We start from the raw sequence: 24,363 nt of genomic DNA, 5'->3' as shown, positions 1-24,363 counted from the left end.
CAAAGAGACCTTGTTCAATCCACTCCCTCGCTAGAGCTCGACTTGACTTCGGGATAGTTAAAGGCCGCCACGGCAATGCTGATATAGACAATGACGCACAGCACGCCCTCGAGATAGTTGCTCTTCTGGTCGCGCAGAAAGTTGCCCACGGTGATGATGGCCAGGATCAGGACGGCAATGTCGAAGAGCTCAAAGTCGAGGCCCATGGGCCGGTGCAGGCCCCAGCCGACAAGGACGACGAGCGGACCAGTAAACATGGCCGTCTGCAGCGTGGCGCCCAGCACGTGCGACAGGGCAAAGTTCATCTGGTTGTCCCAGGCCTCGTCGATGGCCGTCAGGTGTTCGGCCGCCTTTTCGACGAGCGGCACGAGGATGAGGCCCATGAAGGCGTCGGACACGCCGCGCTCAACGATAAAGTCAATCTCCTCGACCAGCGAGATGGCAATCAGCGAGACCAGGGCGACCGAGACGGACAGGGCGGCGATGCTCTCGGTCATGGTGAAGCGAGCATGGACATGGGTCTGCGGGTCGGACTGATCGCTGTCGAGCTCCTGGGCGCCGTGCTCGCGGACCCAGGCCTCGTCGCCCTCGAAGACGTCCTCGTAGATGCCGTGATGGCTGCGGGTCTGGAAGTAGACGAAGAAGGCATAGGAGACGACCAGCAGGATGGCTGAGACGCGCGAGATGTTGAGCGTCTTGGAGGCCAGCTCTTCGGTCGTCAGGCCAGAGCTGGTGAGCGTGTGGCTGAAGACGGTCGGGACGGCCAGGCCGAAGCCGGCGGTGAGCAGCAGTCCGGTTCCGGCCTCGCTGACGGTTTCGCTGAACTGCTGTTCGTGGCGGAAGACGCCGCCAACGAAGAAACACAGGCCGAGACAGAGCAGCATGGTGGCCAGGATAGAGCCGAGAATGGCAGCCTGGATGACGGCATAGTGACCACGTTTGAGCAGGACGTGGAAGAGGACGATCTCGACGATGGAGCCGACGGTGGTCTCGGTCAGGATGCCGAGCACGTGCGGGACCTTGTGGGCGAGCTCTTGGCCGGCAAAGCCGATCATGTTGGCACACGGCACCATGGCGATGTAGGACAGAATGAATGTGATCAGGTGGTTTCGCGGGCTGTCGGCCAGGGCGTAGCGACACGCAAGGGCTGCCGGCACCACGGGCCACAGGATGTTGACGAGGGCCGACACCTTGCTGGACGACCAGAAAGCGATGCGGAAGAAGTGGCGCGGGTGGAAGCCAGACCGCCCGCTGTCGCCCTCTTTGCGAATCCGGAAGCGGATGTGGCTGTGGTGCCGGGAGGCCGGAGAGGCTGTCCTGGTCTTGCTTGTCGCAGCAAGCACGCCGTCCGGCTGGTCCACGTCGCCCTGGTGCACGGGCAGGCTCATGGATGGAGCTGCGCTGGTCGGCCGGGCTGTCTTTTGTCGATCGGTGCTCTCCGTGGTCGAAGACCGGGTCGTCCTTCGAATGACCATGGCAGAGGTAGAGAGGTAGAGAGGTAGAGAGAGGCAAAAGGCAAGAGGCAAAAAAAGCAAAAGTAAACGAGCAAGAACAACAAGAACGACAAGACAAACTATGGATAGGACAAAAACACAACGCAGACGACGCGCAAGTCGGCCAGCCGCTGGCCAGCGCACATTTGCTTGGCGCCAGAGTCAGCTTTGCTCTCTTTTCCGAGTAGTGGCTTGGCCTTGGCAGGTTTCATGTGGGTTCGGTGGAGATGGCCATAACGGGCAATTTGAGCAGCTGCGCAGCAAATGAGACGATTGGGATACGAGGTAAGATATCGTACAAGCGGGCGGTATGGGGGCTGTAGAGTTGAGTGTGGAAATGCAAAGGATCTGGTGATCCAGAGGAAAAGGCTCTACAGGTACGGAGTACTTTGTCTCAAACAGCAGGAGCGCCTGTCAATCGTTCCGGGCAGGCGTACCCAACGTCGCTGCCCAAAGCGACGAATGCCAAGCGGCGCGGACCGGTGGTCAGTAGTAATGAGAGCCGCTAATGGGCGTTTTGTCGCGGTCGAGCGCGTCTATGTCTATGGGAGTAGGAGATAGTAGAGAGAGGATCTGTAGAAGGCAAAGAAGAGTGGATCTGCAGAAAGAAGAAAGGACGGAGTACTCCGTAAAGAACCATAGACTTCATCTCTCGAGACACGTGCACTCTCACGTGGTACAATTCCGTCTGTTGTAAGACGTTTGTAGGGTTTCCTCTCGTCTTGTCCCTCGTTCTGGTTCACCGCTCGTCTCCTCACCGCTCGTCTCTTACCTCTTACCTCTCACCTCACCTCCACCTCACCTCCACCTCACCCACCCTCAATACCGCCAGATGGCATCTGCCATCGCCACCACCTGCGCCATCTCACGCACGTCGTGCACCCGCACAATGTCGGCGCCGCCCTGCACAGCCGCCGCCACCGTAGCTGCCGTGCCCCAGACGCGTTCAGCCGGTGTAGCAACGCCGGTGGTACGGCCGATAAAGCTCTTGCGGCTAGAGCCAACGAGCCACGGCAGTCCCTCGAGGCCGGGCCAAGCCCGCAGCTCGGCCAGGTGGCGCAGCACGTCAATGTTCTGGTCGCCGACCTTGGCGAAGCCGAGTCCGGGATCGAGCACGATGCGCCAGCGACGGATACCAGCCGCCTCGGCTGCAGCGACGCGGGCCAGCAGCTCACGGGCCACAGCAGCCACCATGGCAGACGGGCGGCCGCCATAGTCGTTGAGCGTGCTCATGGTGGCAGGCGTGCCGCGCATGTGCATCAGACAGACAGTAGCGCCCAGCCGAGCGACGGTCGGCAGCATGTCGGCGTCCATGTCGCCGGCCGACACGTCGTTGATCATGTCGGCACCGGCTGCCACGGCCGCCTCAGCCACAGCTGCCCGGTACGTGTCCACGCTGATGGCCACCACGTCGGCTGCATGTTCCTGTCGAATCCGCGCCACTGCCGGCACCACGCGCGCCAGCTCCTCCTCGACCGACACCTCTGGCCGCCCTGGCGCCGTCGACTGTCCGCCAACGTCAATCACGGCTGCGCCGTCCCGCACAAAGCCGCGCACCGTCTCGGCCAGCGCATCTAGTGCCGTCTCGCTCGTCGCCGCGTGTCGTCCGCCGTCGGAGAAGGAGTCTGGCGTCACGTTCAGGATCGCCATCACCCGTGTCCGCCGCGACGATCGCAGCGCCTGCAGCGGCTCTCTCGTCGTCTCCGCCGTCCCCAACGGTGTCAGCGGCGTCAACGGCTCGCTTCCCGCCACCACCGCCAACTCGTTCAGGTAGTCCTGCGCCAGCTTCCACGGCCGGGCTGGGTCCAACGCAATGCCCGGCGCCAGCTGTACCAACGGCCGCAGCACAAACTCCCGCTCTGCCATGCCGATGTGCGGCACCGTCAGCCGCTCGTCTTCAATCTTCTCGTCGCCGTACAGCAAAATGTCCAGATCAATGTTGCGCGGCCCCTTGTCCACCAGCTTGCGCCGTCCCAAGCTGCGCTCAATGTCCTGCAGCTCGTCCAGCAGGGCCAGCGGTGCCAGTTCCGTCTCCACCTCGCATACCCCATTGGCAAATTTGTCCTGCTCCAGCACGTACATCGGCTCCGTCTCCCACAGACTGCTGGTGCGACACACCCGCAGTCCACGCCTGTCCATCTCCGTGCAGGCCTTCTCGATCCATCCGATCCGGTCGCCCATGTTGCTGCCTAGGGCAATGTATGCCTTCACTTTGCCCGGGGGCTGGTGCTGCTTCAGCCCCGACTGACAGCATGGGGCCGACAGCGGCCATGTCGCTATGGCCGCCGATTGCATCGCCATCCTAGACACGCGCTGCTGCCGCAGTCGTCGCTGCGGCGAGGCCGGCGCTGCCGAATACACGCCAAGCAGCCGTGTCAGCCGGCAGGTCGTCGTCGATCGCACAGAAGCAGCAGCTGCAGCAGCAAGAGAGACCACTGCCGTCATGGCGCAGCTGCCACGGTGCGTCTGGGTGCAGGGTTGTGTGGCTACAGCGTCGCCGCAGACAGACAGTCAACTACTACAGGTCAATGACCAAAAAAAAAAAAGTACTTTGTGAGAGCCGATGCCGTTCCCTGATTGGTCGCTTCTGCCCTTGTGCAACACGTCACATGATACTCAGCTGCCCACACCTCATGCGCTTACGTTATACCTAGTATGCACTAACCCGTCGCAGCCATGCCTCGGCACAGGCTGCCTTCCCCCTCATCCCCCGGACTCTGGGCGGGTGGCCCACTGCGCTTTGGCTTAGCGCTGTTCTGGGCCTTGCTGTGGCTACATAGTAGCTGTCCAGCTGCCAGCTGCCCTGCGCGACCTCGGCATTCGCCAGCATGTGCCCGTGCTAAAAATGCCCTGGAACCTTAACTCCTCCTCTTCTCCCCATTCCAACTTCTTGCCAACGACACGACACCCTATTTCACTGCCTCGATACCCGTCGTATCCTCGTCTTTGTCCTTCTTGACCTTCTCCGTCCTATCTTCATTCTTTCATCCTCACTTCCCATCCAAATCTGCATCCTCACCATGGCCTCTCCACGTACGTCATCCCAAGGCTGCCGCCTTCCGTTTCTGCCAATGCTGACCTGACCGACCATCTTGTAGAGAAGATTCGTACGCCGATCACCGATCTTTTCAAGATCAACCACCCCGTGCTGCTGGCCGGCATGAACGTCGCCGCCGGCCCTCTGCTGGCTGCTGCCGTCACCAATGCCGGCGGCCTCGGCGTCATCGGCGGCGTCAACTACACGCCCGAGATGCTGCGCGACCAGATCGACGAGCTGAAGGAGCACCTGACCGACAAGAACGCTCCCTTTGGCGTCGACCTGTTGCTGCCGCAGGTTGGCGGTAATGCTCGCAAGACCAAGTATGTCTTTTTTTTTTTTTTTTTTCTCGCTACGCTCGATTCCTCTGTTGGCACAACTTCCTCAACCACATGATGCTAACATCCCAGCTACGACTACACCAAGGGCAAGCTTGACGCGCTCGTCGATATCGTCATTGAGTCCGGTGCCAAGCTCTTCGTCTCTGCCGTCGGCGTCCCACCGCGTCACATCGTCGACCGTCTGCACAAGCACGGCATCCTCTACATGAACATGATCGGCCACCCGAAGCATGTGCCCAAGTGTCTCGAACTCGGCGTCGACATCATCTGCGCCCAGGGCGGCGAGGGTGGCGGCCACACCGGCGACATCCCCACCACCATTCTCATCCCCGAAGTCGTCCGCCGCGTCCAGGGCCACAAGTCTCCTCTCACCGGCGGTCCGGTCCTCGTCGTCGCCGCCGGTGGCATCTACAACGGCCCACTGCTCGCCGCCTCACTCATGATGGGTGCTGCCGCCGTCTGGGTCGGCACTCGCTTCATCCTGACCGACGAGGCTGGCGCGCCCGAGTCCCACAAGGAGGCCGTTCGCACCGCCGGTTTCGACGACACCATCCGCACCCTCATCTTCACCGGTCGGCCGCTGCGCGTCCGCAAGAACCCCTACATCGAGCATTGGGAGACCGAGCGTCAGGACGAGATCAAGCAGCTGACCGCCAAGGGAAAGCTGCCCTACGAAGCCGACCTTGACAAGGTCATGAACGGCGAGATCGACACTCTACCCACCGACCTCGCCGCCCCCTCGGCCAAGGCTGAGAAGAAGGATGGCGCCGACGAGGAAGAGCTCGACGTCGACGACCTTATGGACCAGTTCCGCCCCTTCCTCATGGGCCAGTGCGCCGCCGTCGTCAACGAGAAGATGTCGGCCAAGGCCGTCGTCGACGAGTTTGTCAACGACGCTTCCGTCTGCCTCGCACAAGGCTCCAAATTGGTAGCAAAGCTGTAGACCGTCGCGCGAGAGAGGAAATCAGGCGGACAGCCTGTATGCTTGTACGAAGAAGGACGACGGCTTTTGGTTTACTGATATAGTGGATAGTCCCTGCTTATGTAATCGACTGTTAGGTTGGGAAAAGACAAACGGCCTGGAACCTGCGCTTTCAAGCCATTGTAACTTGCATTGTTCTATCGGCAAATATTATGGACTGTGCTATATTTGTTGGCTAATCTCTGATTTCTTTTTTTCCATCCCTCTCGTTCTGTATTTTGCTTTGCCGCGAACAGATAACCAATCCAAACACCGCATTTATAATCTTGTGGAAGAAAAAGACAAGGGGATGGGTACGTTGAAGACGAAGAGGAAGTTAGCTGGTGAATAGGGGAAGACGTAATAGTGAAAAAGGACAGACAAACAAACGACAGGGGTGAACTTGGACCGAACGAGGGCCAAGACGAGACAAGAAACACGACCACACGATTAATACCAGAGCAAAAGCAACGAAGCGTAACGCCCACTTCCCATCCGCCGTCTCCCATGGCGAGAATCCATCCGTCCGTCCGCTCAGTTGCCCAGGTAATTCCGGATTGCTCCTTGCAGCTTCGTCGCGCCGGCACCCAACGCATGCGTCAGGTTGTCGAGGTCGTCGCCGGCTGTGATGCCAAACTTGCGCACAAAATCCTTGGCTGCCGACTCCAGGTCGCCGTATTCCTCCTCCGCCTCCTCGTCCGGCCGGCCAAAGTACGCGTTGGACGAGATCGACGTGGCCCCCTCGAAGCCCTGCAGCCGCTGCTTTGCCTCGTTCTGCACGGCCGAGTCGTACGTGCCCTTGCCAAAATACTCGTCCGACGAGATGGCCTTTTGGTTGCCAAACTTGCTGCGGGCAAACTTTTCGTCGTCTGAGAAGCGTCAAGCTGCGGTTAGCGTCACGTGATCTGGACAAGAATGCGCACAAACAAAGCTTACCGTCAGAGGACTTGATCGGGCCCACGGACCCGAAGCCTCCCATGTTCCTCTTTCCCGCTGACGACGAGGCCGCAGCTGCGCCGCCACGTCCGCCCACCTGGCCGAATCCTAACCGGCCCATGCCCATGCCCAGCCGCTCCATCTCCGACGCCGACTTCTCCCGGCTGTGCGATGCCGCTCCGCGTGTAGCATTGACGGGCGTCGGCGACACAATCGTGGTTGCACCCGACTTGGCACTAGCAGCCTTGACAGCCGATGCAGCCGACTCCTCCTCGCCATCCGGGTCGTAGCCCAGCTTCTCGATCCGCTCGGCCTCCTCCTTAGCCTTCTTCTCAGCCTCGTCAAAGTCGATCAGGTCGACCGTGACTTTTTTGACGCCGAGCTTCGGCGCTTTCTTGGCCCCCAGCACGTTGGCCTTCCGGGCACCACCGCCGAGGGTCGTCTTCTTGAGCGCGGCCGAGTGCGTGATGCGGCTGGCGGCCGGCTTCGCCACGCTGGACGTGTCGGAACTGTTGCCAGCCAGCGGTGACGTCGATCGTGATATGCTATCCTTGCCGCCGGCACTGAGAAATGGCGATGGCGTGCGGCCGACCACGGGCGGCGTGGCGGTGCGGGAAATGGGTGGCGTGGGCTTCTTGATGCTGGGCTTGTCCCAGGAGGAAAAGAAGTCGTCCTCGGCCTCGCCGGACGGGGTTTTGGACGCCTCTGAAACATCCCCGTCGACGATGACCTCTTCGGGATACCTGGCAGGCGTGAGCAGTCAGCAAGCAGACAAAGACGGAACGGAGAACAAGGGCATCTTACTCCTTGGCATCGCGTGCCGCCCGCTTCTTCAGCTCCTCCTTATACTTGGTGGCAGCAGCAGACTGGTACTTCGTCTTGGAGTCCTTGCTGTTAAGGGCTGCTGAGCCGCCGTTCTGCTGGAAGAACTTGGTCGCGGACTCGTTACCGCCCACCTTCATGACCCGCAGCTGGTCCCATTGCCATTCTGATCCCCTCCCGGTCAGCCTCGGCCGCAACACAACAAAACAAAGCAAAACACGTACGGTCGAGATTGGTCGAGCGGACAAACGAGATGTGCACCCCGAGGTTGCGGTGGTTGGCGGAGCAGTCCAGACAGAGGTAGATACCAAAAGGCACCGATGTCCACGTGGGGTTCTTCTGGCCGCAGTCGAAGCAGACCTGGCAACGCTTAGCATCCGGCCCGCGAGGGGAGGGTGGTGACCGGCAATCTGGACGGGTTGAGGGCTACCTTGTTGGCCGGCTTGGACTTGAGCTTCTCGAAGATCTTGAGCGACTGCTGCTTGGTCGCGAGGCCGCTCATCTTGTCGCTGCGCTCGGTTTGGCTGGCGGGCAAGAGGATGCTGTTTTTTTGCGAATCTGGGACACGTCGCGTGACGGCGAGGATGCAGCGGCGGGACGGTGGGAAGCACAGACGGCTATGTCGTGACGACTTCAGACACAGGGATGGAGAGAGCGAAAGGACAACTTCGCGATAATTATTTATTGCCCGTAAATGCCAGGTGCTTATGGCACACTTTCTCCCTGTCCTGGAACACCCCTTTAGTGGAGAGTGGCGACGCAATAGTGGGTATATGCACACCTCGTTACAAGCATGCATGCTACAGCACTTTCGGACTAGTCCCGCCTTCCTCTGCTAGTGTTTTATCGCATCCACAACAGCCTCTTCAAGCTCTCTTCCAAGGCGACGACGACAACAGAAACAGGCCCCGATCGTGTCCCGAGCCCGCGAGAAGAAATGGGATCCGCCCGAATACATCCCATACCATGACGCCTCCAACAGTCTGTTTCTTTGCCGCACATGCTGCTGCCACAGCGGCCAGACGAAGCTGTCGCACTGTCTACTTCCCCGCCTCGACCTCGTCCCGTTCTCCCGCCCGCCTTTGCCCCCTGGCCTCCCCCTGGCTGGTCCGGGGCTATGCGACGCAGCATCAAGGGACATCTTCCTCCTCGTCCGCATCATCCAAGGCTTCATCGGCCGCCCGGCGCAGGGCTGTCACGCCTTTCAACGACGATGGCCGCGTACCCTGGTCTGATCTGTCGATGGGGGAAAAGACGGGTCGTGCTGCACAGCAGACAGTCAACTTTGGACTGGTCATTGTTGGTGTTGTCTTGACGGTATGCATCTCTCCATCGAGTCCGTCTGCCACCCCCACACAGCTGCTAATCTCCTTTCAGAGTGGTGTCGTCTACTTTCTCTACACCGAGGTGTTCTCGCCTGACAGCAAGGTCTCCACATTCAACCGGGCAGTAACCCGCATCCGCTCCGACCACCGATGTACCGTAGTTCTCGGCGACGGCGAGACCATTGCTGCATATGGTCAGCAGACATGGAACAAATGGCAGCGGGCGCGTCCGATCGCGTAAGTCCTCCTCCCACCAACTGACGCCACGCCCAACTTTGCGTGTCCTGACACCGCTCTTTCTCTCGTAGGTCTACCATGCAAGCAGATTCACAGGGAACGGAGCACATTGTCATGAATTTCAATGTGGAAGGCTCGCGGACCAAGGGCGTGGCCTATCTCCACATGGTGAAACCACGTGGGCGGGATGAGTTCGTATATCGCTACTTCTATGTCGATGTCCCAGGACATGACAGGATCTACCTTGAGAGCTCCCAGGGGCATGAACATACAGGAGACGGCAAAACGACTCTATTTGGCATAAAGTGGTCATGAGAACAGTGATGGCTCATCTTGTGTTATGCCGAACCGCATGCTTGCATGAAGATCCATTTCGTGCAAAGACAGATTGAATTGCTCGTCTCAAAAAGGTCCAAATAGCTTTACCTAGAAGTTTCCTGGAAGCTCTGCGTCGAGTTTTGCTCCAAACAGCATTCCCTCTATGTTATACCTTGTATCCTCCCAATACTGGTACACCAACAACGTACACTACCCAGTATATTACACCAACCTTGATTGCGGACCATGTCCTAGGAAAACCGTAAATGCCACAACACGCACGTCCCCTTTTGGAACTTAGGGGGGCACCTCACCGTCCATCTTACCTAACCACTTGTTCATCTGTGCGTACTTCTCCTCGAACGTCCTTTGCAGCCGCTTACACACAACCCATATAGGGTCATCCCTCTTCCAGTATGTGTAAACATTGGAGAATATTTGTTGCATGTCTGTCAAGAACTCGTCTTCAGATCGGTATAAGCCTCGATCTAGATTGGACTTGATTGTGCTTAGGTCCATCGGCCGCTTGATCTTATCCAAATAGTCGGGAATTCCTTCAGTTACGGGGTCCACGGCGTCTCTGAAGGGACCAACCAGGCGCGTCCAGAACCCTAATTTCGAACATGTCAGTTGTAGGCTCTCGGCAGCGGCAAAAACAGTTCCAGTATATGTTCACATACCTGGTCCTGAGAGCATCCGGTTGATCAAATCAGAACAGAACTTGAGCTTCTGGTCTGCGGTAAATGTCTCCGTACCCGCCATGCTGTTGCGCTTCTTGGGTGGCATCCGGTGGTTTGGGAGTGAGGTTCTGCCAGCCTTTCCAGGACCTGCCAAATTAGTTGCCGCAGAGGAAGCAGCGGTTTTTGACGGATACTCAGTATGGCGTGCCCGCTTCGAAGCAGGCGACAGGTCCCGGTCTCCACTTCCGCTGCTGTAGTCTGCAGCCGCAAAATCGTCACCGCCGTTCATATAATGTACGTTCTTCTTGGGGCCGACATCGCTTGCAGCTCCGGTTCCTGGTCCAGGCGCGGCTAGGACGCCGTCACCATATGAGCTCATAGCAACGACCAGTTCGCTGAGTAGTTCTTGTGGCAGTGAACGGGCGAACTCGGAGCGCTCATGACTGGACCGAAGATATTCGGCTGCCCAAGAGAGCAGCAGTTGACGGATAGATGAGCCAGCGGGTGTGTCCTTCCACACCTGGACCAGTAGCGGTGTATCCGGGATGCAGTGGGTGGCACGTTTGTACTCAGCCATCGCCTCAAGGGTGCGCTCGCAGAGACCGTCGATGCCTAAGCTATGGCCAAGCTTCCAGATGTTGACGAGCACGTCGTAAGACGGCATCTGATCGGTACTGACAAAGACATTTCCCGTATAAAGAAAGTGCTGGGCATGAGCGAAGACTTGAACGGGCGTCTCTGGTAATCGAACGACGTGTTCGATAGCATCCTCAGCATTCTTGGCGAAGTGATTACGAAAGTGGTGGCATTTTGAGCACAAGAAGTCTTTCTGAATACCAAAAGGCCTCTCATCAGGGCCTACCAGGATGATCACAAAGATGGGATGGGGATCTCTGGGACGTTTGGGTCAGTGCATGTGTAGAAAGGCCTGTAGATGTCTGGGTTCGATACATACAGCCATGAAAACTCATCCGCAGCGACGACAGTGTTGGTGCCGGTGCCGGAAGGGGGTGTATCTACGCCCTCAGGAGAGATGCTGCCCCCCATGCTGTATTTATAGTTATAGTCTTTGCCTTCAGGCCGAGCTGTAGTCGCTGTCCTGGTCAAGAGTCAGCAAAAGCTGGCACAGAAAATTCGGCAAGTAGAAAGCATCGGGCAAATAGAGCGACTCTCAAATCAAGTTCAGAAAGGAGAAAATCTACTGCTCTGAATGAGAAGACCTGGATGCGGAGCGTGGCCTTTATATGTCTAGCACATGCTTTCGTCCGTCCGAAGTGCGGTGAACTCAATCGAATGAAAATAGCAAAATTCTGCAGAGGAAGATATTGAGATGAATGAAAATGTACATTTTGCTGCAACTGCACACCGGCAACTGAGCCTCCTTCATACTTCGAAGATTAATACAGATGTAGGGGAGGCGGTATGATACCTTTTGTTCAGCTTTTCGACGGGGAAGTGAGAGTTCGGTGATAAGCTGTCGCTCAGCTGTTGTCAACACGAGGTAGCAATGAAGATGAAAGAAGAAAAACGCGCAGGCGCTGGACTAGATCACAGGTTCTTCTGTTTAGACCACAAAAACAAAGCCAGCCGAGAAGGAGCGATTAACTGAAAGGTTATCAAATTCTAATGTGAGGCAGGGTGACGATGATTATACAAAAAACCAGAGCGGCAAAGGAAGCACCCAGTTGGATGGATGAGAAGGAGATGAAGGTCACGAAAAATGGCGTTTCGCAGGGGCCACCCAAAAAAACCTTCTGCTGAGTGCCGCCGTCAGCCAGCCGAGAAAATCAACGGGGCCTTTGTCGCTCGCCACCTTCGCCATGCAAGGATAGCTAAAAATATCGACAACACCCTCAACGTGAGCTAATTGTGAAAAAACAGCGACACCATGTTCAGTACTTTATCAGTCGGTTTTTCTCTTCTTTTAAGTTCCGAAGAGTTCAGAAGCTGCCGAGAAGTCAAATGCGGAAAGTGCGACCAGCTGCAGGTGACGTAAGCCGCCAACACTGCTTGGTGACACTCGTAGCGTTCCAAGTGAAAGGTCGAATCAGACTGTTTCAAAAGTTGAAGCAGCAAAAATGCACTTGGTTTCTTCACGCGTCTCGTCGTCTTCTTTATCTTCCATCTACAAGCAGCCAATGCTTACGATAACCGCACGCACCTCCCACAATGGAGCTCAACACAAACACATCGTCTGAAACCTCTCAGGCGGCGACGCTATCGCCGGCCGTAGCCTCTCGCCATTGCGACTCTATAGTCTTGAGAGGAGCGGCTCTTAATGGACCAATTTCTCTCGAGAACGGGAAGAAGCGCGTGGAGAACTTCCGGCTCTGGCTTGCCTCTATAGCCACTTTCAAGAGTATTGCCACGACGACCTAGACTTACACCCTCGAGGCATTGAAACCGAACCCGACATTGTTCGCACGGTGCAGATTCGGGAAACTGTTCGAACAACCGTCCGCAGTCCTGGCTCATCATCCGACAAGGAGGGCTAGACGGGCGAAGACCACGCCGTGCGCTTCGTCATTGCAATAGCAATTGACAGCGTGCTGCCAAAGGCGTGGATGACAGACGATGGACGGAACAAATATTGATTTGCTCCTCAAAGCCATGTACGAGGGGCTGTGCTACAAGCGGCCCATCTGGACGAGCGCCACGAAACAGGCGTCGTGGGTACGAAAAGACGAGCGTCTTGCAAGCGGAACATAAAGCCGCATATGGAGTAGACGCGTACAAGTGGGCTGCCGAACACAACTGCGTATATGGAGTGGCTGACGCGGCGACATACTTGGCAATTTCAGAGGCATAACGCTTCGTGCGATATGTGCAGCAAATCAGCGGCGCTCTTCCGACGAGTTATTTACCAGCCCTGTGCCCCACGACGTACATTTGCATACCTTGCTACTCAAAATGTCTCGGGGACAGAAACACGATATTAGGGACTAGCAATCTTGCTCGTCGCTTGTTCGAAACTACCTGAGTGGTCAAGGTGATAGTTAGAGCCGTCCAAAGTTGGTAGGACAACGCGATCAAAAGTGCGGCATACTTGCAGCAAAGTACTCTGTACGTAAAGTCAAGACGAGTCAAAACGAGTCATACGGAGTGTATTTTTGGTTTCGACGATGCACCGCAGCTGCACATTGACAGCGCCTTTTATTGTCACATGTGCCACAACAGGAGCGGAACCAGAGTTTATGTGTAATGTCAGATGCTATTTTTCTTCCGTTTTTTTTCGGCACCAGGGAAAGTTAACTGAAACGAAACTCGAAAAACAACAGCTAAACGTAAATAAAATAAGGCGAGATAAAATAGCAAAAAGACCAATTAGTAAATTTAATCACTAGGAAGGACACCACAGAAGCCACCCAAAACATCAGCCCAGAAACAAAGGGGTAAGGGAAAAGGCCTGCATAGCCATCCCGCCCCCGGTATCATGCCCCAAGGAAAAAAGGAAGAAAGTAGACAGAGAATCAATTTATGCGGGGAGCCAACTCCCGAAGTCCCTGCTGGTGGTATATATATAACATCCGACAGAACACATAAAAGGGGAGGTATAGTTAAGGGGGATTAGGTCGAAAAGGATGAAAAGGCCGCCGCTTGTTGTTATGTGAACGAAGTATCATTTGTCTCGTAACTCGTGGCTGTCGCAGGAGAAGGGGAGAAGGCTGAAGAAAGGAGTCGGTAGACGAAGATCTGTCAAGAGGCCTACAACGCCACGGCGAAGGCAGCGGCCACCAGAGCGACAACGGCAGCAACAGGCCGGATCACACCAGCACCGCTGACGACAGGCGCCGTAGTCTCGGCAGCCGCTGCAGACACCTGGGCCGAGGTAAAGTTGCTAGTAGCATAGGCGGCAGCGGTGGCAGCATACTGGGATGTAGCTGAGCACGACGTCGTGGCGTAGCCAGTAGCCTTGACGGAGACGGTGGTGCCGTTGGCGAACACGAGCGGCGCCGCCGAGACGGAGGTCGACGATGAGGCGATGATGCTGCTGAACGAGGTGATGTTGGGGGCTGCTGACGAGAACGGCGCGATAGACGAGCTGGTCACAAGGGACGACGAGAGGGTAGACGAGGAGGAAAAGGTAGACGAAGACGACGAAGATGACGAAGACGAGGATGAGGAGAAGGACGACGACGACGTGAGCGTCGACGAGATCACCGACGACGAGGACGACGACAGGGACGAGGAGCTGGGCGTGGGGGTAGGCGTGGCAGTCTCAGAGACCAGACTGCCGGTCACGCCGTAAGCGATAGCACACTGCTCCAGGGTCTGACCCTCAGGACAGCAGATGGTATCGCTGTTGGTGGCAGCAGTACAATAGTAGCCAGAATCACACGAGTCTAGCGAGCAGGATGTCAGCAAGATGGTGAAAACGGAGAGGCTCTGTAGCAACAGATAATGCGTCACAAAATGAGCATAAAACATAAAAAATACGTACTGCCACTGTTATCGGGACAGCAGATCTGGCTGGCCGCCGGGTTGTAGCAGTGAATAGCGTTGTCGGACGAGGCACAGGTCTCGAAGCCAGCACCGCAAGCCTGAGCACAGGTATCGCCCATGCCACAGGTGGACTCTGTCGGTGTGTAGCCGCCGTTGTCGCGACGGACGACGCCGAACATGTCGCGGATGGACATGACCTTGACGGCCTTGTAAGCGGCCGGCTCAGCCACAACTTGCGAGGCGACAGCCAGGATGGCCACGGTGGTGGATGACTTGAACAGCATGGTGATTGGATTTGTGAAAGCCGTTGCGGGTGAGTTTTTTGGGGAGAAACGACAGGAAATGAGAAGCAGACGGTGAGCAGATAACGAACGGCACGAGTATGAAATACTCTTTGAAAACGAGAGGCGACGACAGGGAAGGGAAGGGGGGAAAAGCTGAGACGGAGGGAGAGACGCGAAGAAGAAGGTTAAAGAGAGCGCCAGTCGCACGACAAGACGGAGGAGCCCGGAAAGGGGAAGCGCAGGAGAAGGCGCACGGCGCAACACAAGAGATAATATAACAGGGCCCACACACGCGCCCATGACGACCACAGCCCAAAGGGGAAATCGGAAGCGGGTCTTGTGCGCTGCCAAAACCCATTCTCCTTAATTTCACGACGACCGGGGGACGAGAGGAAATCTGCACCAGTGAAGAGGGGCATGCTTGGCCGCTCGGGCTGCTCAGCAGTCTTGCGGAGGACGCGCAATCGGGCTTTGGCGATGGAGGACCGGCATGAGCAAAAAAATGCGCATTGCGTCAGGACGAGGCCGACAAGAGATCTACGACTATCTGCCATATCGGCTGCGTGGCGAGCTGCAAAGTCGGCTACTCGTACATACCCGTGCTGTTGTGACTGCATGTCGCTTGTGCCGCTCGCAGAGTGCTACTGTCGGGGGCGATGCATAAATCCGCTCATGGTGAAGGGGATCTGGTTTCAAGAGTGGCTGGCCAAGGCCGGTTTCGCGATGCCTTAATCATTCTGTTATAAGGAAAGCTTAGGCCAATCAGGGGTCACTGGTACCTTGCAGTGAAGGAGCCTGCCAAACTGGGCCATCTGGGGAATGAGCCGCCAGAAGGCTATCCTCTGATTGGATGTTAGCCGATTGGCAGTCCCACCAAACCGTTGACTCTAGGAACAGACCAGACGGCATTACGGAGCAGATGAAAGAAGAAAAGGAGAGTGCTCGTAAAATGGAGAAAGGTACGGAGTACGGAGTATGGGACAAGGATATCGGGGCTTTAAAGAGCGGGTTTATTACTTTAAAATCCGCTCTCATCTCAACTTCACTCTCGTAAAGAATATATTAGTGGTAGACTACGTCTAGTAAAAAAAGTGAAAAAAAAAACGTACAGCAGCGGGTATTCGCTGGTCGTCACCGACCCAACTACTAATCCGCCGATTACTGGTTTAACTAGGGGAGAGCGGACGGGATCCCGTGCTTTCCAGTATCTATGGCCGTACGTGAAAGATCAGGGCCGCCGTTGTTCTTATATCGGATGTGCACCGGACGTAGAGTTACATCTTGCATATCTTACATGCCAAATCAAACAGTGCCACGGAGATTGTCTCACCTCTGGGTGGGCCAGATTGTAAGGCAGCTCCACAGCGGAAAGACGTTCTTGCTGCCCCTCAATTTTGCCCTGTTCACCAGAACTCCACAGGTGGGGTTCAGGACTCTACGACGTAAACTGGCACAAAGCAGCGTCCCGGAACTCTCGTGCTTATCAAGAATACATGTGCAAGCTACTACGGTCGGAGAGCCATGCCAGGTGCCATTGATTCTCTATTCCAGCCACCAAGATGCGATATATCGCGCACTGGTGTCAGATGCTGGTGGGGCGCACGGCAACAACGTTGCAGCTAAACCCAAATCGCAGGCGGTGATGCAATACTGGTGGCAGAGAGAAAATGCGGGAGAATACGAGGAAAAAAAGAAACAAGTCCGGGGAAAGTGGAAAAAAACGGTCACTGCACCCGTTCTGCACGGCCTCTCTCGCAGCCACAGACCGTTTTTGCTCAGTCCGATGGGACAGATCGACGAGGCAGAGCCCCGGGCTGTGGATGTCCGGGACGAGGACAAAGATGAAGCGCTGGCTATAGTGGGCGAGTCTGCACACGAGCTGGACGCGGCCGTGGTGGCGCGGGTAGTGCGCAAGATGGATCTGTTCTTCATCCCGGCCATGTTTGTCGGCTGTGCGTGTTTCCCTTTCTGTCTTTCTCTTCTTTCCGCTAACCAAGTGCAAGACGGCATCGTCTACTACGACAAAGCTATCCTCGGCTCGGCCGCGCTCTTCGGCATGACCGGTGACCTGCAGCTCTCCATAACCAGCACGGCCACGCGGCCGGCCACAACGGACACGTCGCGGCTCAGCTGGGCCACCTCGCTCTTCTACTTTGGCATGCTGGCTGGCGTGTACCCGATGAGCTTCGCGCTGCAGCGTTTCCCCGTCGGCCGCGTACTCGGCCCCGTCGTCGTCGCCTGGGCTGCCGTCTGCATGCTGACCGCGGCCGTGTCATCCTGGCGCGGCCTCTACGTCCAGCGTTTCTTCCTCGGCTTCGTCGAGAGCGCCATTCCCACCGCTCTCATGGGCCTCGTCGCCGCCTTTTACACTCAGCAGGAACAGGCTCTCCGCCAGAGCTGGTGGTTCAGCAGCACCGGCGCCTTCACCATCGCCGGCGGCGCCCTCAACTATGCCTTCGCCCATGTCGTCGGCGGCCGCCTGCACCCTTGGCAGTACATCTATCTGCTCGCCGGCTGCCTCACCCTCGCTCTCGGCCTCCTCTGCTTCGCAGCTCCCAACTCGCCCGCCACCGCCTGGTTCCTCGCCCCGTCCGAGCGCTTCGCCGCTGTCGAGCGCCTCCGCCACGGTCAGACCGGTATGCGCTGCGTCCATTTCAAGCCCGCCCAGCTGCGCGAGGCCCTGCTCGACCCCAAGGTCTGGCTCGTCGCCATCATGATGGCATCTGCGTATGTGTGGCTGTGCTTGTGGCTGTGCACATATCCTACTTCCTGCTGACTAATCAAAGCTACACCATCAACGGTGCCGTCAGTGGCTTCGGCCCTCTCATCGTCTCGACCTTTGGCTGGTCCAGGCTCGACTCTATCCTCTTCCAGTTCCCTCTCGGCGGCCTTTGTTTCCTGTCCATTCTGGCCACCGGCTACGTCGGCAGCCGCGTGCCCCACACCCTCATCCCCATGCTCATCGTGTGCTGCCTCCCCGTCATCGCTGGCTGCACCCTCATCTGGCGTGCTGCCTGGACCCATCGTGCTGCCGCTCCCGTCGTCGGCTACACCATCACAGGAACCTTTGGCGCCGTCGTCAGTCTCGTCATCACCATCGGCATGTCCAACGTCGCCGGCCACACCAAGAAGAGCTTCATGGCTGCTTCCATCTTCGTCGCCTACTGTGTCGGCAACATCATCGGCCCCCAGCTCATCCGCACCCAGACGAAGATGAGCCACTACCCCGAGCTGTGGACCGGCCTCATAATCTGCTATTGCATATGCATCGCCGCCGCCGCCGCCCTCTACGTCGTGCTCTGGCGTGAAAACCGTCGCCGTGACGCCCGGCCAGTCGACGAGATGGAGCGCGCCAAGCTGGCCTTCCAGGACCTCACCGACAGGGAGAACCCTTACTTCCGCTATAGGCTGTAGGAGGAAAAAGAAGGCCTCTGGGCCGCTGCTCAGGAACACTTGCCTGCTTGTCTGCTGTTTGAAAACAGATTCTTCCATCCGCATGTGGTGATGCTGTACTCTGTACAACAATTAGGACAAATTCTGCCCAAGCTTCTTGCCTAATAATCGGAGTCTTCCTCGCTATCCGCCACGCTATGCAACGACCGCCTCGAAACAGTGTGCACGTGTCGTTCCTCGTCTGGCTTATCTGACCCTTCGCCAGTTTCCTCTACGGCCAAGCCACCGAAGCCCTCTTCCGGCCTTCTCTCCTCTTCCTCCTCCATATCCTCTTCTCCCTCCTCTTCTTCGCTGTCGTATTGGCGTCCCAAAAGGAGATCCTCACTCCCTTGCCACTGTGACGGCATATTCGGCATGCTATCTTGGTCATCCCAGCCGTAGTTTTCGTCCTCACTGTCAGCTTCCAGCCTTGACTCGCCCAGCTTCCTCTTGAGGGCAAACTCTGACGATCGGGGTGGATCCGCACTGTAGTCCTCTTCGACAAGCCCGGTCTGCATACAGTCAGGCAGCTAGAACAGAATTCGCAGATTAGTGGAGAGAAGACTTGCCTCCGCGATGGAAAACGCAACGACGTGGCTCAGCGCGGTATCGCCGCCACTGCGATTGAGCTTCTGTATGCCGGCAAAGCGACCGCCGACGGCCTCGCCGTCCTTCCAGGCCCAGTCCCGGAACAGAACGATACGCGTGGCGATACCGCGGTCCCAAACTGCCGCGTTAATGGCTGGCACCAAGGCGGCTCCACCACCGTCTGCCTGTACGCGACTGGCACATTGCGTAAGCAGGATGACGGCGACATTCTGTGTCTCTGCTAGTCGTTCGAGTGCCGCGACAATGTACTGCAGCACCTGTGTCCTCTTTTCATGTGCCGCAGGACCTGGGGTCATCGTTATTAGCACAGATTACAACATAAAAGGGAAGTACACCATTCCTACCCCTTTTCCCGTTCGCCATGAGCGGTGCACCCTTCTTCTCTACTGTCCTTGGAAGCGCGTGGTTCACGAGAGCGGAGAGAGAGTCGATGACCACGACAGACGCATCTGCAGGTATTTCGACCGTAGACACCGACGTCGATGGGCAGAACATAGCAATGAAGTGCGGAAGACTGGGACACGTATAGTGTACAAATCCTTCTTCCACGCTCTTAGCCCCCTTGTCGGGCCCCGTATGAGCTTCGGCAATGGCCGTCAGCCGTTCTCTACACAGGGAGTGGAAGCAGTCTGCTTCGTGTTAGCCGTCTGGCTCTGATCGCAACGCAAGGAGAGCCCCCAGAAACGGTGCACACACCTACCCACACAGCACTGCTTCCGCCCGACAACGCGTTTGCAGCGAGCTGCATTCTGTCAAGAGTCAGCTGGCCGGCTTCGTATGCCTCCTTTCCACTTACCCAAACGCCGTCTTTCCTGCACCTGGAGGGCCCCATATCTCCGTAAGCTGTCCCCGACGGAGACCTGTTCTCGATCGAAGTGGCCTTGCTGCTCTCTGTTTCTGTGAGCTTTGCTGTCTTACTATCGACAGTGGCTCTAGATCCGACGTCGTTCCCGCCTTCGCCTCCGTTTCAGCCTCGTCTCCATCTTCTGTTGCGTCTCCCGCGCCTGCATGTGGAGCTGGTGAATCAGACAAGATAGAATCCAGTGTGGAGATGCCGGTAGGCACAAGTCGCGCTGGTGTCGTCAGATCGGGCCCTGTCGACGACGCCGGCGACGGGCTCAACAAGGCCGCGTCAACATCGGCCGCAGACACAGTCAGGACTCGGTCTTCGCAGATATATATCAGCCAACCGTTCCATAATCCATGTTTTATGCCGTAGTCATATAGGATGCTCACGTGTCAATGGCGTGCCAAACCCCTCGACATCGTGGCCGTGGATAGTATGGTAGTCCATCTCCAGGACCCCGCGCTCGTTCCCTTGCGCGAGCTGCTTTTCTTTCCTTTTCTATTGTTATAAAGTCCAGGTTCAGAGCTTTGGTTTACGTTGTTGCAACCCAGAATGGCGCCTGGTCCATTCCCAGCTCATCCTGCTCTTGCCGTATCAAAAGAAAAGCCCCCAAATCCGCCGGACGCGCTTTCCCATCGCGACACCAGAGTTCCCCGCATCCACTTCTTTTATGTGGGGCATCTTTGATTGCAGTGTTAAACATGAGCCGTGAATCGTTTTTCCTCAATAAGAGTCAACGGCGATATGAGGAAGTCCTTTTCTATGACAACAATCCTACAGCTTTCCATGAAAAGATTTCACTTCCTCGCCATAGGAGAAACGAAACTTATCCGGTACGAGCTATCCTATCTTACTTACGTGTTTACGTACCGCCCTATTCTTCTCAGCGAGTGGCGTCCCTACCGCTGAACGAGATCGACAACGACACCCTCAAACAACCGAGTACTTGCATTAGCGGTGGCCCGAGGATACGTAAGCCCTGCTTCCATCCGACTTCGTCAGCAGCAAGGGGCACACTGTTTCCCTGCAGACTGATTAGTTCGGCAGAGTACGCTGTTCCAGGCCTCCGGCATAGCTCCGAAGTTCCAACTCCCGAAAAGCTTGTGAAAGAAGCTCGATCCGCAGGCTGCTCCGTAGGCTGCCGTCGGAAACTGTAGCATGTGACACGCCAACATCCCAACACACCAAAAGAAACTTGAGGATCCGGCTAGAAACAGCCTCTCGGGCAGTCAACAAGTCCAATTGCCGGTCGGCCCCACAAAACTGGCCTCAACATGGTTGTTGCTTTGATTTTGGCCTGGTCGAATGTACTGAAAAAACAATGTCAATATCTTCACCACTTACATACCCATGCTCCTTATCTAACCCTCTCGGTGTCTGCCATTGGAAAATTACACTCCATGGGATATTTCCATACAGATCAATTACGTAGCTAAATTACGTATCAGCATACCAGTCTAAGTACCTACCTCGGTGAGCTTATTCAGAAAGTGTGCCTTGGATGCTTGCTATTCGGCACTGCTTGACATGGGCAACGTTCTAGGCTACAATGTCCTTGAGTAAAAATTAATGACAAGCTGTCGTCAATCACTTGCGTGGTTCAGAACGTAGGGTTTAGTCGAAGTCTTTCAGCCGAGTGCAGAGAAGACAACCGGATAACATCGCGAAGCAGCTGGAATAGAACATTGCAATGGTGTTACCCCAAATATGTCGCTTATAATGCTTTTACCACGCACACGGCTTCAGGCATAACCCCGTAGATGACAATATATTATGGATACGGCCCGACTGAAGTGAACGAAACAGGCAGCTGCTAGTGGATGGATACGAGCGCTGCATTACAGGACGTCTGTAATAACATGTAATTGAGAACAAACAGATATATCACAACGGCATGAAGCCACTCGTTCCTATAGCCTGACACATAGTCCCAACGGCAACCAAGTCAGGCTGGTGGCTGCAACGGCAAGGGTCGTGATGTCGTTGTTGCCGCTGACAATGTTTTTTTTCTACTCATACGCCTCCCTCACCTGACAACTTCAAGTACTTACACTGCAACATAATTTTACCGAGCACTCAGCACATCCGACCTGACCAGAACCGATAGATTGACACCAGAACCAGCTCACAGGAACGAGTATCCGTAGGTCCAACGCCTTGCGAGTAGATACGACAACAGCACCCGCAGAGTAATGCTCAATATCGACGAGCCTGGCCTTCCGAGTAGACGATGACTAATCGCTGACAAGCACATACGTCGTACAGTACGTACATCTCTGAACTCGTACGTCGTAAGATCATCATCACCTTCTGCCCCAGCCCCTGCCCAATGGTTCCGGGGCCAACCCCATATTCGCCTTCTCATGAACCATCTCCATATCCGGCATCTTACATACGAACGACAGGTCCGATTGCTAACATTTTCCGAGCTCGCCACTGTAACAACTCATTATCCACATCTAGTCATGCGTGCAGAAGTTTCCGATCGAAACATGAATACGGAGTACAGCAACGGGGAAATATTTCACCAAACTCCCGAACTTTCCAGCACCCCTGCCCGGACGCGAGGATAGCCATGCGGAACACTCGTACGAGTTGTCGTATTGTATCTTACATAGTAGAGAGAAACCACGGAGTAACAGCGCAGAGCCCTGTGGCAATAGGCTCGGTATCCAAACACCGAACAGCGAGTACGGAGAATCTAGCCAGTAATTTACAGATGGCACCAAGGTGGAGAACGAGGGGGAGATATCCCAAGGCATGGGCTTTTTTTGGAAAATTTTACTTTCCCCAGCATTCGAGCCGATACTCCGTGCACACGGAGTAGTACGTCGTATGTAGTATGTGGGGCTTGCCAACTAACACGGCCCCACAAAAGGGCTGTTTTATCCTCGGCTAAATAGGATTGTGTCTGAATGGGCACAATTTGCATAACAAACAGCCGTGGCTTCTGGCGCGACTGGTCATGTCCGTCGTAACTGCGAAGCTACAGCGTCCGTGACCTACTTCCGACCGAAGTGGGAGGCAGGACTCCGTACGGAGTAGTGGGCATATGCACACTCTCACAGGCAGGAACGTAGCCGCCGAATGTAGACATCCGTACAGCCGGAGCGCGGCCAGAACAACTGGCAGTTGGGCTGCTATCTTACACCAGTCGTCAGTGCATTGATAGGCCTATTTCATCCTACGTTTGTGGCCGGCATGAGGTCACCTACAGTACATTGTCTATCCGGGTCTCCCAACTCGTATCTCATGTTTACGTACCCTGAGTTTTCAGTTGCTTGCTATACTCTTACTCATATGCCCTATATAGGAACCAAAGGACGGCTAGCACGGATGCATGATGTGCCGGTTGCATGACTATGGTCCATGATCTGCCCTCCACTACTCCGTACCCCAATCATGATTGCACTCTATGTACGGAGGAGGCCTAATAGTGACGGCGGCCGAGCGACGGGCTAGTAGGAGACTGTCCTAGGGATGAGTATACTATCAGTGATGAAGGGCTGCTCTCTACTTGTGCTATGGAGTAAGGCTACTCTATGTGGAACAGGGTGTGTCGCAAGCAATCTCGCTGCACTTAGTCAGCTGGCTTCTGCAAGGTACTCGACGTTACTCGTAAGATACAAAACACTATGAGATACTCCGTACATAGCTTGAAATACGGGCACTCCGTAAAGCGGAAGATATCTCCGGCCATCCCTTGTGCTCAATCCAGACCTCCAGACCACACCACGTAGTTGCATTTTGCCGTGCTACTGTACTATGTAGGATCGTAGAGTCGCGGTCATCGTTACTTTGTAGTTGCATTGCGTGTAAATAGTGCACGGGAGGAAATCAAACTATCCGCCGGTTTCAGCACGCTTTGTCGTGGGGGCAGGCTCCCAGCGACGTCAGAGCTCCATCGGGGCGCATGTTGCTCATACGAGTGCTGTTTGGCTCGGACTTGCCCAGTTTGTTACAGTGTTAGCAGTGCCGTATCGGTAGACACGTTCGCTGTACGAGTATGGCCAGCTTTTCTGCTAGGATGTCGTCGAGCTCGCCGATATACTCGGCCAAACGGAACCAGGCTCTGTGTGGCCTTACTGGAATGGCGGAGACAGTTTGGCTAGGCTAACCCCAGTGTTTCTTGCGCCAGGGCTCTTTTTTTTTCTTTTTTTCTTTTTTTCTTTCTGTTTTCTTTACTCGTACGGAGTACTTTTTATTTTCCCTCTCATTAGCGTACGGGGCCCAGGATTCTCGCCTGCCACTGTTTTTGGCGCCGTGCACGGAATTGCACGCCGTGAGGCAATGGTTACCCGACATCGTCTAATGGCTTTTTTTCTCAGACATGGATGAGGCTTGACGACAATTGATGTGAAGTGAAAAGTCACGCCCGAAATAATCCACTAGCTACGTCGTAGCCGATAAGTGGCCACTCTAGTTAAGGCTTTGCTGGCGAATCGGTGCGCACAAAACCAGACGGCGTTCAAACTGGGGATGCCGTTGGTGCAGAGGCCGCCTTGGTTGTCTCCAGGCTAGATTTCGTACCTCGGGGATTCTCGGAATCGCGGGGAAGGCTCCCAGCGACACCAGGTGAAGGCGGCAAGGAGTTTCCA

General features: G+C 55.9%; 10 protein-coding genes across 10 annotated transcripts; 4 read left to right on the top strand and 6 right to left on the bottom strand.

Moving 5' to 3' along the window:
- Window positions 1-14: 14 nt before the first annotated feature.
- Window positions 15-1,475, bottom strand: CMQ_3650 (vacuolar H+/Ca2+ exchanger; the record flags this gene model as incomplete). The annotated part of the gene is made up of 1 exon (XM_014319588.1): window positions 15-1,475. One exon carries the CDS (start codon window positions 1,473-1,475, stop codon window positions 15-17), a length of 1,461 nt encoding a protein of 486 aa, XP_014175063.1.
- Window positions 1,476-2,312: 837 nt separating this feature from the next.
- Window positions 2,313-4,323, bottom strand: CMQ_4182 (folic acid synthesis protein; the record flags this gene model as incomplete). Its single annotated transcript, XM_014320120.1, has 2 exons — window positions 2,313-3,959; window positions 4,159-4,323. 2 exons carry the CDS (start codon window positions 4,321-4,323, stop codon window positions 2,313-2,315), a joined length of 1,812 nt encoding a protein of 603 aa, XP_014175595.1.
- Window positions 4,324-4,513: 190 nt separating this feature from the next.
- On the top strand, window positions 4,514-5,814 carry CMQ_3689 (2-nitropropane dioxygenase; the record flags this gene model as incomplete). Its single annotated transcript, XM_014319627.1, has 3 exons — window positions 4,514-4,526; window positions 4,592-4,853; window positions 4,941-5,814. The coding sequence occupies 3 exons, from the start codon at window positions 4,514-4,516 to the stop codon at window positions 5,812-5,814; spliced, it is 1,149 nt and encodes a 382-aa protein (XP_014175102.1).
- Window positions 5,815-6,366: 552 nt separating this feature from the next.
- CMQ_4047 (arf GTPase activator) lies at window positions 6,367-8,092 on the bottom strand (the record flags this gene model as incomplete). The annotated part of the gene is made up of 5 exons (XM_014319985.1): window positions 6,367-6,701; window positions 6,769-7,511; window positions 7,573-7,756; window positions 7,815-7,950; window positions 8,021-8,092. The coding sequence occupies 5 exons, from the start codon at window positions 8,090-8,092 to the stop codon at window positions 6,367-6,369; spliced, it is 1,470 nt and encodes a 489-aa protein (XP_014175460.1).
- A 464-nt stretch (window positions 8,093-8,556) lies between these two features.
- Window positions 8,557-9,467, top strand: CMQ_3814 (import inner membrane translocase subunit tim-mitochondrial; the record flags this gene model as incomplete). Its single annotated transcript, XM_014319752.1, has 3 exons — window positions 8,557-8,907; window positions 8,968-9,152; window positions 9,224-9,467. The coding sequence occupies 3 exons, from the start codon at window positions 8,557-8,559 to the stop codon at window positions 9,465-9,467; spliced, it is 780 nt and encodes a 259-aa protein (XP_014175227.1).
- A 300-nt stretch (window positions 9,468-9,767) lies between these two features.
- CMQ_3998 (transcription regulator) lies at window positions 9,768-11,197 on the bottom strand (the record flags this gene model as incomplete). The annotated part of the gene is made up of 3 exons (XM_014319936.1): window positions 9,768-10,081; window positions 10,151-11,043; window positions 11,106-11,197. The coding sequence occupies 3 exons, from the start codon at window positions 11,195-11,197 to the stop codon at window positions 9,768-9,770; spliced, it is 1,299 nt and encodes a 432-aa protein (XP_014175411.1).
- Window positions 11,198-12,319: 1,122 nt separating this feature from the next.
- On the top strand, window positions 12,320-12,529 carry CMQ_3341 (uncharacterized protein; the record flags this gene model as incomplete). Its single annotated transcript, XM_014319279.1, has 1 exon — window positions 12,320-12,529. The coding sequence occupies one exon, from the start codon at window positions 12,320-12,322 to the stop codon at window positions 12,527-12,529; it is 210 nt and encodes a 69-aa protein (XP_014174754.1).
- Window positions 12,530-13,855: 1,326 nt separating this feature from the next.
- On the bottom strand, window positions 13,856-14,877 carry CMQ_4130 (uncharacterized protein; the record flags this gene model as incomplete). The annotated part of the gene is made up of 2 exons (XM_014320068.1): window positions 13,856-14,493; window positions 14,592-14,877. 2 exons carry the CDS (start codon window positions 14,875-14,877, stop codon window positions 13,856-13,858), a joined length of 924 nt encoding a protein of 307 aa, XP_014175543.1.
- Window positions 14,878-16,660: 1,783 nt separating this feature from the next.
- Window positions 16,661-18,291, top strand: CMQ_4212 (major facilitator superfamily transporter; the record flags this gene model as incomplete). The annotated part of the gene is made up of 3 exons (XM_014320150.1): window positions 16,661-16,829; window positions 16,881-17,604; window positions 17,664-18,291. 3 exons carry the CDS (start codon window positions 16,661-16,663, stop codon window positions 18,289-18,291), a joined length of 1,521 nt encoding a protein of 506 aa, XP_014175625.1.
- Window positions 18,292-18,839: 548 nt separating this feature from the next.
- On the bottom strand, window positions 18,840-20,212 carry CMQ_3380 (uncharacterized protein; the record flags this gene model as incomplete). Its single annotated transcript, XM_014319318.1, has 5 exons — window positions 18,840-19,204; window positions 19,263-19,547; window positions 19,615-19,660; window positions 19,837-20,084; window positions 20,155-20,212. The coding sequence occupies 5 exons, from the start codon at window positions 20,210-20,212 to the stop codon at window positions 18,840-18,842; spliced, it is 1,002 nt and encodes a 333-aa protein (XP_014174793.1).
- Window positions 20,213-24,363: the final 4,151 nt, after the last annotated feature.

The sequence above is a fragment of the Grosmannia clavigera genome (genome assembly GCF_000143105.1).
Source record: "Grosmannia clavigera kw1407 unplaced genomic scaffold GCSC_113, whole genome shotgun sequence".
In the NCBI taxonomy this organism is placed as follows: Eukaryota; Fungi; Ascomycota; class Sordariomycetes; order Ophiostomatales; family Ophiostomataceae; genus Leptographium; species Leptographium clavigerum.
The sequence above is the reverse complement of the archived record's forward strand: the minus strand, read 5'-3'. Positions and strand labels throughout refer to the sequence as shown.